Below are 12447 nucleotides of genomic sequence, written 5' to 3'. Positions count from 1 at the left end.
TACCCTTATGTACGACATTGGGTTGGTAGATATTGTCATGATTGTACCATGCACTGAATAAAAACTTCTTTGGTTGAAAAAAAAACCTGAATTGTTGGGGGGTCTTGAGGACTGGAGTTGAGCACCACTGCTGTAAATACGTTTCTCTAAGGCATCGAAAGGCTGCAACATTCTGTTTTAAATAGCCTCTTTATGTCCTTTCTTGGAAATGTTATATGATTAAAGTCGGGATTCATCAAAGTGTGCTTGGTCTGGTGGTAACCTCCATTGAATACAGTAGCAGTTACCTGCAGAATGCGCATGATACCCCACTTTGCGCTTTTATAATCTCATCCCTAGTGCAAAAACATAAATACTAAAGCAAAGCAACTGATACTATGATTCGGTGTCATACAGTATTTTCCATTTCCTGGGATTATGATATACAAATCAAATTTGAGTAATAACTATTTTTAAAAATGTTTTTCCTTAAAGAATATATGATAAGACAAACATATGCTTACACAGGTCCATTAAAATGAACATGAAATGCAATAAGTACCAGTAACAGACACATATAGTTAGAAAGTTAAAGCATTGTATTAGTATATTTGCACTGGGAATATTACCTGAGTCCGCACTGGACTTCTCATCGCAAGCCTGCAGCGGGGTGTTTTGACAATGAATTAGCAACTCCTTATTATCCCGGTAAAAGCAAAGCAGTAATAGTAGTTACATGTGGTCAAAAATATGTGTTGAAAATGTCACTGTAGCATTATGAAAGACAAATGTGTTCATGATAAATCTAGAGACATTTACAAATAAAAATACCGTAATTTAAAAGATTTCCTGCCAAAATTAATAAATATGTTGCAAAGTAGCTTTGTGACATATTACCATGCCTAATGGAGAGAGGCTGGATCACTGTCACTTATGTAACCTGTTGTTAGCTGACAGCTACAGAGTATAATCAGTGTAACATACCTATAATTGTACTGTCAGATATATACCCCAGTGAGAGACTAAGCAACAGGCAGAAGGGGAGGCAGAAGATTCAAATTATACTGTAGCATGCAAATATTGAAACCTTTTCTAGTCCCCCTTCCCTATGCTTAAGGGAACTACACGTGCTGCTGTACCTGTCTGCTCACTGGAGGCCTACGTCTACGCCTCCACTTATGAGGGATCCCAGCGTTGGCGGGATAACCCCTCACAGGAACCAATGCAAAGTAATACATCACAAAATGTATATAACTAGGCTTTTTTGTACACACACACTAACATACAACAACCTGTACCCGCAGTATAAACAGTGACCCAACACGTGGTGGTTCCCCCAAAGTACCGAGGTGCTGTGGCACCAATAACCCCTGGTTCCTGTCCCAGCAATCCCACCCAAATGTGAGGTAGTGCTTCCCCCTGTGTATGCAGGTGAACGTTGGGTACCTGTCTCTGTACGCCAGTACCCAGGTGCTGCTTGGCATGGTGAGTTGGAGCGGATCCCACGTATCGGGGCTTCCAACACAAATCCCCTTTCGTAAGGGTCCTGATCCTCCTCAGTGTGAGCTCCAGCCGGAGGGTCTCACACATGTCTCAGGGTCCTGTGGCCTGGTCCTAAGCCGTCGCGTGGCCGTCCGGTCACCAGCGCAGTACTAATAACACTTATGGGAAGAGTCCCTATTTGGGGCCTTCCCTGCAACACTCCTCTGATTTGGCTCAGGGCCTAACTGGGGCTAGGGGCAAGATCTAGGCCTAGCTCAGGAAGCTACAGCTCCCTGGACACTACCTGTCTCCTCGGGGCCTACGTCAGGACTGCCTCGCGGCTTTCCGCACACAGAGGATATCCTGTTTCTCCCTCCTACTCCAATCCCATTGGGTTCGCAGTCCCATATGATACAGTCCCTCCCTCTAGGGATTTTGGGACTTGTACTTCCACAGCTGCATATGCAGAACCATCCTAAGATGGCCGCCGCCTCCTCCACTGCGCATGTGCGCCTTGCCACAATGCGCAATTTGCAAAATGGCCACCCCCACACTCCCGATCGTGCAGAGCTCAGTTCAATAGCTGGGCAGCTCCCCCTCACTGGAGGCAGGGTAGGGGGACTCGGCTACATCTTTTTAAACAGATAATTGAAAGGTTTGTTCCCAATTCTCTTACAGTTGTGGAGCAACATATGGGTTGGCGAAAGGTTCTGAGCAATTAATTAGAACTTGATTTACATGACCGTTTTTTACCTACATGACTGTTAAGACCGGAAAATCAATTATCTCTGGATTAATAATGGGCCAGAGTTTTACTTCTGCAGGTTAACTTCTGCAGCAAAAATGGTCCTGGGTTTCAAGCTAGGGCATCTCCCTGCCAATAATCAGACCGAGAGCATGCCCAACCCCACACATGACAAAAGAGGACTGCCCGTGTTGAAGGGCTGAAACAAACAGCTTTGAGAGAGGCTATACAACATGGTTTTCCTTCAATTTAGACCTACTGTAGTTGTTTATAGAAGCAAGACTTCCAGCCAAGTAGATAAGTAAAACTTGTTTTACATCATGCAGGCGGTTATCGTGAACTAGCTCAAAATGTTGTACCAGGAAGAATACATTGAGATATATATCTTATTTTCAAGTACATCCTTAGGTTCCATAATACAGACAATATGAAATACAGATGCAGCAAGCTTTATCTGTTGGTATCACAGAATATTGGGTTACAATGCAGAATACTCTCTTCTCTCCTCTCCCTGTTCATGTGGCGGTCATCTATCGCCCACCTACCTCTACTCATCCCCCTTCTGCCTTTCTCTCTCACTTTGAATCCTGGCTCTCTTTCTTTCTCTCCTCAGACTCCCCTGTTCTTCTCCTTGGGGACTTCAATTGCCACATTGATGACCCCTCTCTCTCTTGGGCTTCCCGCTTTCTTTCTCTTACCTCTTCTTTTGGCCTTCAACAGTGGACTGCAGCCAGCACCCACAAGGATGGCCACTACTTAGACCTGGTTTTCACTAAAAACTTCTCTCTCTCTGATTTCTCCATTTCCCCTTTTCCTCTCTCTGACCATCATCTCATCTCATTCTCTTTATCTCGCTTCTCCCCTTCTCCACCTCCATCTACACCCCGGTTCTGCAGAAACCTGCGCTCTATTCACTTACCTGACTTTGAGTCCACTTTACACTCCTCCCTCTCCTCTCTCAGCTCTGCTACAGACCCTGACAACCTGGTCAGAAAGTACAACTCTGTCTTGTCCTCGTCTCTTGATCTACATGCCCCGCTTTCTCTCTGCCGCCCTCGCCCTTCTAACCCTAGACCCTGGCTAAATTCCCACACGCGCATGCTGCGTTCCTCCACTCGTTCCTCTGAACGCCTCTGGAGGAAGTCTCACACTCTCGCAGACTTCCTTCACTACAAATTTATGCTATCCTGTTTCAACTCTGCCCTCTCGCAAGCTAAACAAGCCTACTTTTCTGCACTAATCAACATGCACAAGTCTAACCCACGCCGACTGTTCTCTGTCTTTGATACTCTACTCAAACCACCCTCAGCTGCCTCTCCTTCCTCCATCTCCGCTCAGGACTTTGCTGACTATTTTAAGGAAAAGGTGGAATCCATACGGCAGAACATCCCCTCTGTTTCTTCCCCCCATCCTACACCTCTTCCTAACTCTCCTCCTGCCTTCCTTGAGTCTTTTTCCACTGTCTCAGAGGAGGATGTGTCGCTGTTGATCTCCTCTTCTCCCTCTACCACTTGCCCTCTTGACCCCATTCCCTCCCATCTCCTAAAACCTCTAGCTCCTACTATAATCCCTACGCTTACACACATTTTTAACTCCTCCCTCTGCTCTGGAACCTTTCCATCCTCCTTCAAACATGCAACAGTCATACCATTACTCAAAAACAGCAAGCTTGACCCTACCTGTCTTTCTAACTATCGACCTGTCTCCCTCCTGCCTTTTGCCTCTAAACTACTTGAACGTCTTGTATTCTCTCGCTTGCTCCATTTTCTCAACACCTATTCTCTCCTAGACCCTCTACAATCTGGCTTCCGCACTGCTCACTCCACCGAAACAGCCCTCACCAAAATAACTGACGACCTCCATGCTGCCAAAGACAGAGGTCACTACACTCTGCTCATATTACTCGACCTCTCTGCAGCATTTGACACCGTGGACCACCCTCTTCTCCTCCACATTCTCCATACTCTAGGTATTCGGAACAAAGCTCTATCCTGGATCTCATCCTACCTCTCCCATCGTACTTTTAGTGTCTCTTCTGCTAACACCTCCTCCTCTATTGATCTCTCTGTGGGGGTACCCCAGGGCTCTGTCCTGGGACCTCTTCTCTTTTCTCTGTACACACTCTCTCTAGGTGACCTAATAACATCTTTTGGGTTTAATTATCACCTCTATGCCGACGACACACAAATATACTTTTCAACACCTGACCTTACACCTGCTGTACAAACCAAAGTTTCTGAATGTCTCTCTGCTATATCATCCTGGATGGCCCTCCGACGCCTTAAACTCAACATGGCTAAAACAGAGCTCCTCATACTTCCTCCCAAACCTGGCCCTACTACCTCCTTCCACATTACTGTTGGAACTACAATCATTCACCCAGTAGCCCAAGCACGCTGCCTAGGGGTCACACTCGACTCCTCTCTCACATTCGCCCCTCACATTCAAAACATTTCTAAAACTTGTCGCTTTTTCCTCCGCAATATAACTAAGATACGCCCTTTCCTCTGTTGTTCGACTGCTAAAACTCTGACTCAGGCCCTCATTCTCTCTCTTCTTGATTACTGTAACCTCCTGCTGTCTGGCCTTCCTGCCTCTTACCTGTCTCCCCTACAATCTATCCTAAATGCTGCTGCCAGAATCACTCTACTCTTTCCTAGATCTGTCTCAGCATCTCCCCTCATGAAATCCCTCTCCTGGCTTCCGATCAAATCCCGCATCTCACACTCCATTCTTCTCCTCACTTTTAAAGCTTTACACTCTTCTGCTCCTCCTTACATCTCAGCCCTAATTTCTCGCTATGCACCATCCCGACTCTTGCGTTCTGCTCAAGGATGTCTACTTTCTACCCCCTTTGTATCTAAAGCCCTCTCCCGCCTTAAACCTTTTTCACTGACTGCCCCACACCTCTGGAATGCCCTTCCCCTCAGTACCCGACTAGCACCCTCTCTATCCACCTTTAAGACCCACCTTAAGACACACTTGCTTAAAGAAGCATATGAATAGCACTGTGGATATTCTGAACACAGGATACATAAAGATTGCCCCCCTGCAGACGCACTTACCAGAACTCCCTCCTACTGTCTCTGTACGTTCTCCCTACCTACCAATTAGACTGTAAGCTCCTCAGGGCAGGGACTCCTCTTCCGAAATGTTACTTTTATGTCTAAAGCACTTATTCCCATGATCTGTTATTTATATTATCTGTTATTTATTTGATTACCACATGTATTACTACTGTGAAGCGCTATGTACACTAATGGCGCTATATAAATAAAGACATACAATACAATACAATATCACCACAAAGTTTCCATAGGATTCAATGGCAGTGATATAATGCAGACTATGACAGACTTTCTAACCATAATTTACCAGCAGGTGAAAGAATCCTTGCTACAGCTGTATTATTCCCTTCTTTGGAGATTTAATCACATGTGTTTGGCACAGTAGACACCACATGGTAGTTCAGTCAAAGCACTATAAATAACTGCAAATAAGAAATGATAAATACAATTCTCCTGTGTGACCTGACTTCTCCTGTAGCTGCAAATAACTATTCCAAGTGGTGGTTAAAGAAAGTGGGCAAAACACTAAGCAAAGCACCTTGGTACATGAATGTGGAGAAGCATACTGTAAATCAGGAGTGCTCACTTCCAGTCCTCAATGCCCCCCAACAAGTCAGATTTTAAGGATGTCCCAGCACACGTCGCTCTTGTGCTGAAGCTTGGACATCCTTAAAGCCTGACTTGTTGGGGGGTCTTGTGGACAGAAAGTTGAGCACCACTGCTGTAAATAACTTTCTCCAAGGCATCGTAAGGCTACAACATTCTGCTTTACATAGTCTCTTTATGTCCTTTCTTGGAAATATTATATGATTGAAGTTGGGATTCATCAAAGCGTGATTCTGGCTATCGCGCTCAGTCTGGCGGTAACTGCCATTGAGTCGAATAGCAGTTAACGGCAGAATGCGCGCTAGACCCCGCTTCGTGCTTTTAGAAATCTCAGCCCTAGTGCAACATAAATACTATGGTAAAGCAACTGATACTATGAATCGGTGTCATACAGTATGTTCCATTTCCTGGGATTGTGATATACAAATCAAATTTGAGTAAAATACTGTAACTACTTTTAAAAATGTTTTTCCTTAAAGAATGTGTAATGTGGCAGTCATACTTGTAGGGGTCCATGTTAAAATGGACATGAAGTACAAGGTGAGATTGTGTGCTAATTTGCATGTCATTACCCAGAGTCCCTCGCTGCAATGGAAGCATTATATGCTGGGAGATAATGGTTTAAAGCAGGGTTGCAGACCTGTCTGAGACATGTGAATGTGCTCACAAGTAGAGATGGGCGAATCCACCCAAATTCGTTTCCCGATTTTCTCACATTTTCCCGACAAAATCCGTATCACAGTGTAAAATACGCAAACGGATTTGGTCGGTTTTAATCTGCGCGGATTCATCAGAAATCACCATTGGATACAATCTATTAATGGATTTGCAGAATCCAGTCCATGGATTCAGCTACTCGTTGGCGGATTCTTAAAAATCCGTCAATGGTTTGCTGAATCCGCGCTGTGTATTGGCAGTAATAATAAAAAATCCACAAAACATGAATTGTCCTTTTTGAGATTCTTCAACTGAAATCTGCGGATCAAAAGAACCGGTCGGTCCGCTGCAGATCCAAATTCGCCAAAAAATGTTGCCTCTCTTCTCACAAATGATATTTCTATTTCCATAAAGAATAGATTTCCAGAAGGCAACCAATGTGTTTTCCTGTCTTACTAATAAAAATGATCCTAATAGTTCAAAAATATTAGTAGATCAGATTGATATTTTTCTAGTATATAAAATGTTCTTGAAGTATTTGTCTAAAGTAGCAATGCAATATGATTGGTAGGATGTAGAAGTAACTAATAATACACATGCAATTTCTTATTCTCTGTTTCATAAAAGATGGCCCAGTTTAAATGTAGAACTCAGATAGTCAGATGTACCCACTCTATTTACTTTAAATATAATTTGTAAGTTAGGTCAGGGTTGCTCAAACTGGGGGGGCGTGAGATATTTTTTGGGGGGCACGGCGATAACAGAGGCCCCGTGCTCTTGCCCAAGGCATTTAAATTAAATGCTGGGGGACCGCACAAGGCCTCTGTAACTCACTTACCTTGATTCAGCCGGCTTCGGACGTCATGGCGTCAAATGACACCGCAGGGTCATGTGACGTAATGTGATGTAACAAAGGTAAGGCGGAAACGCGAGTACTGGTGGAAAGCAGGCAGGGGGGCGCAGCAACAAAAGTTTGAGCACCCCTGAGTTAGGTCATAAATGTTAGAATATGAATAGGACTGGCCATTAAACTCTTGAAAAAATGTTTGTTTTTAATGTTTGTGCAAGAAAAAAAAGGTTTTGTGTATCTACCAATCAAAAATGCTAAGCTGTTTTTGATGAGTCTTACATTTGCAATTAAATAGTTTCAAAACATCTTGATGGCAATAAAAGATAATTATGTTCACAGATTGCTGCAAATTGAAATCTTGCACCAAATCACCATGGGATCAATTACAATAACAGAAATCTTTTTAAAAAATGGTCTAGGGAATTGTATACTGTACTGGTGTATCCTGCCTCTAAAAATGAATCATTTTTCTGCAAGCAGGTCAATAAGTACATTGAAACACAAAATCAATGTGATGGCCAAAAAATACTAGGACTTGGATCCTCAAAACGGTGCAAAACTTTAACACGCCTTGACTCCCGTTCATATGAATGAATGAACTAAAATTTAGCGCACTATTGTGGATCTGGATCTTTGATTTTAAGATAAGTCAAAAGACTACCCATCAACTAATCTCCAAGAATCAGTCGAAATAATCCGCTCATGACCGAGATTTGATAAAATAATATAAATCATAAAATAAACTCCACTGATTGGCTGCAGCCTTCAAATCCTACATGTTTCAGAAAAAGGCTCCTACCCTTTCTCATTGTAAATTAGTCGATATTCTTTCCTTGCTTAAGATACTGTACATTATGATAAAAATTCCCCCATCTAAAAAAATACAGTTTATTTTAAATATCTACAGTATATATACGCATATGGGCACAAAAGTTTGAATTTTAGAAAGTTGTTCCCCCTCCCCCAACCAAAACACCAATGAAAGAGCCCAGCGAAACAATTTTTTTCAAAATTGAGCAATTTTTCTATAGAATTGTGTAGTGCTCTGGACTTTATTAAAGTTGACATGTCCCTGTAATACCACCCATACATATACCTCAATTATGTTGTAGTGTGCTCAGATTCGTTTATTTTTCACTGGCAATGAACCATAAATGTTGATTCTGTTGGAATGGGTGAAGGTTAGAGATGGATTTTTTTTTTTTGCTGGAGATCATAAAGTAAGTGAAGTTTTCTTTTTTTAATGAAACATGTTGCAAAAAAATGGAAAGCTTCACGAATAAATGTACCATGCAATAAAAGTCAACATGCCAACAGGTCACATGGCACTTAGTATACTGTCATTTGCTGCCATGTTTGCTAAATGTTGTCATAGCTCTGGCTACATTCTAGTGAAATTTGGGTTGTTACAGCTATTTTTAAGAACGGACCTTTTATGTTATGTTAACCATTCCTAGTTATTTTAACTTCAGACTTGATCACATTTTTGGGTTATGTGTTTTGCCCAAACATGACAGTTAATATGTTAGTTCCTTCCCATCAATATGAAATGTTAAATTGTCACTATTACCATGAAATGTAATATTTGATGTTTTTTTTCTTTATTAGATCTTGAAATAGTAATGTATATATTTTTTTCTGATTTTAGGAATGACTTGCCAAGCACGGACATCATACACCGAAGATGAAGTTCTCTGGGGTCATCGTTTTTACCCTGTTATTTCCCTTGAGGAAGGATTCTTTAAAGTAGACTACTCACAATTTCATGCAACATTTGAAGTTCCAACTGCACCGTATAGTGTTAAAGAACAAGAAGAAATGCTTCTCATGTCTTCTCCTTTAATAACACCAGCAGTAGGTAATAGCAAAGAGAGAAATAATTCTGTAGACTGTCTGAATAGTCTAGATGACATTAGTACAAAGATGACTCTAAAAATGCAGAAAATGACGGGCAGAGAGGATCTGCCCAGGAAACTACTAAGAATGAGTTCTACTACTTCAGAGAAAGCTTATAGCATGGGCGATTTGCCAATGAAACTTCAACGAATAAGCTCAGTACCTGGCAATTCAGAAGAAAAACTGGTTATGAAAACCACAAAGATGATGTCTGATTCAATAAGTCAATCAATAGCAGATCTACCACCAAAGCTTCAAAGATTGTCTGGTGGTGGTGGAGGCAGAATGGATGGAAACTTACCACCCAAATTACGGAAAATGAATTCAGACCGGTTTTCATAACACAAACTATTAGGCATTATTTACACTATCGGTTGATAAGCACCCAATTAATCATACAAAGAGAACCGTACAAATGCAGTTCTTGTTGAAACACATAGGACAGCATTTCCTTTGTATGAAATGCAAACTGGGGACATTGTTAATGCTGAGGTAATGAAGACTGTACTGTACATATAGTGGTTTGAGAACAGACCTTAAATGTTTTTTTGGTCTGACTGGAACTACAGTAATACTAATTGGCATGTAGTATCACATCAAGCATGCAATAATAGTGTGCAGATTTTGCATATAGTTTTATGGCATGATTCTTACTCTATATTGTATAATCTAAAATATGAAAGGGGCATTACTATCCCCATATTTTTTAAGATTAGTAGTTCTATCATAAGAATGGTTATAAGGGCAACGTTTTATTCCAGTTGATTTATTATTTGAATATAGATTGTAACCAAGTGTCCATGCAAGTAGTTTTGGAGCATGTATTATTTCTTAAACAGAAGTTCCACTTACTCTGCAACATTTTATTTTGCTGTGCTGCTGTAACTGATCTTAGAACAGTTGCATACCACCTGAACTCTGTACTTGCAGGTATTCTGATCGCCCAAACAAAAGCTGTAAAATGACGGGCTACGGATAACCAATGACATTCATTTCAATGTCTCTTCTCTCTTTGGCTATGCCTCTTAAGATTGTCTGAGAAATGTGTTTGGTTTCTATACAACATGAGTGATGAAATACAGTAATTAGATAATGCACTGAAATTCCCACATCCTTAATTACTGTAGTTTATAGGAATACCAGCAAGTAGCTAACTAAGAGTTTAATTTCACTTATACAAACTGTACACAGCAACGTAATGGTTCAGATACACAGACTTCTGCTTTAATGATGTTTCCTGATGTTTTCCTTTATCCAGTAATTCTTATTGAAGCATTTTTCCTAATTGTTATAGAATTTATTTATCAATATTTACTGTTTCCTAAATATAGGGTAAAAAGGAAGCTATCTCTTTAAAACTGTAATTTAAAGAAATATATATATTTAAACATCATTTTATATCCCTGCCAATTAATACAACTGCTACGTTTGGAATATTTTATACTTTTTGCATCCATTTTTATTTTAGTTTTTCTTTACCCTTTGCATTTATTTATATAATTTGTTATTAATTTATTGTCTAAATATTACACATATTTTTAATTCAAAGTTTTAACATTTGTATTGAAAACAAAAATCCATACATAGGCAAGCAGCAATACACAACAAAGGTGTGCCACGTCTGTGTATTGGGCAGCAACACTATTGGGGATATAAAGAAATGTATAACTCTGAAAAAAATGACAGTGTTTTATTAGGAATATCAGTGCACCCCCCTGCTCTGACAGAACTGAGATTTGAATGGGGTGTGATCATTGGGAACTGCTCATTCAAGTTTCACTATACAACCTGGAAATAGGTGTCAAACTCTGTAAGCTAAAACTATTTTCATTACAGGGGAATGAGATCTATTGGGACAAAATAAAGTCATCAGGAACTCAGGCACATAAAGATATATATATATTAGGTTTAAAGGGCCAGTTGGTTGACAATCTGTTAGCTATTATCCATACAATGGTAATTAGTTCCATGGAAACATATTTGTGTTTACCCAATTTTATTTGGGTACTCTACCATATACATACATTACAATACATACAATACATACAATACATTAGTATTTACAAGATAGTATGAGTACATTTGACATTCATACAGTACATTACCATAAAAAAAATGCCCACTATTTAAAATTATGAGCCATGTTTACTAAGCCGTGCTATGCCATAAAACACTACCCAGCTCTGGCAGACACCTCATGGCCCATTCCCTTCTGCACCAGAAGGTTTCTTATAGAATACCACCACTTGGTAAATATGACATTTGTCTGCAATATTATTCAATTAAATATTAATCTTTCAAAAATGCAGTATATAATATATATATATATATTTATAGTAAATTGCGTGGTAGTTTGCACACATGCCATTCACAATGGAGGCAGATGCTCGTCCCATAAATGAAATGTAGACATATGGTGACCAGGGGGATCCTGATGACAAAGAGACAGCACACCGCAGCATAAATCAAAAAACAAAGTGTATTGTCAACACAGAGCAGCCAACGTTTCAGTCCTCGCAGAGGGAACTTCCTCAGGAAGGTAGATAACAAAAAGGTTATATTAGCTTAAACAGCATAGACATCACGAATAACTAACGTTTCGAACCCACAGAGGGGTCTTTTTCAAGGGGATGTGTATGAAAAAGACCCCTCTGTGGGGTCGAAATGTCGGTTAATCGTGATGTCTATGCTGTTTAAGCTAATATAACCTTTTTTGTTATCTACCTACTGTGTGCTGCCTCTACTTTATCAGTCCTCAGATGGTAACGTATATTCTATTTATCTTTAAGGTACAGGCACCAGGCCATATTATTATTTTTACCAGGAGTGATGATTATTGCCTTTTTGTGTGTGTATATATGTATATATATATATATATATATATATATATATATATATATATATATATATATATATATATATATATATATATATATAAAATCACAAAACACATATAATCACAGCGCCAATATGATAGGTAATGAATGGGTTAATATTGCACTAACTAGATGAGTAGAGATACATAGGCTGGTGTCCTATATCAAAAGCAATTTCCAGACGAATATAACACACAAACAAACAACATGTATGACAAGGAAAGAGGAACAGGAATGGGAATAGGGAAACACAGGGAAACAAACACAAGGAAGGGAAAGACAAAGGAA

At 40.2% G+C, this 12447-nt stretch overlaps 1 protein-coding gene across 2 annotated transcripts in view; it reads left to right on the top strand.

Annotated features, from left to right (window-relative positions):
* KCNJ3 (potassium inwardly rectifying channel subfamily J member 3) overlaps window positions 1-11864 on the top strand; it is a 191053-nt gene extending 179189 nt beyond the window's left edge. Inside the window, exon 3 of one of the 2 annotated variants that reach the window (XM_075609364.1) lies at window positions 9036-11864. In XM_075609364.1, the coding sequence (XP_075465479.1) occupies window positions 9036-9625 (590 nt within the window). In that variant the 3' untranslated portion in view covers window positions 9626-11864. The remainder of the gene's footprint in view (window positions 1-9035) is intronic. The other variant, XM_075609366.1, reaches the window with a different exon arrangement.
* Window positions 11865-12447: the final 583 nt, after the last annotated feature.

The sequence above is a fragment of the Ascaphus truei genome, chromosome 7 (genome assembly GCF_040206685.1).
Source record: "Ascaphus truei isolate aAscTru1 chromosome 7, aAscTru1.hap1, whole genome shotgun sequence".
NCBI lineage: Eukaryota > Metazoa > Chordata > Amphibia > Anura > Ascaphidae > Ascaphus > Ascaphus truei.
This window is presented reverse-complemented; position numbering and strand designations above follow the sequence as displayed.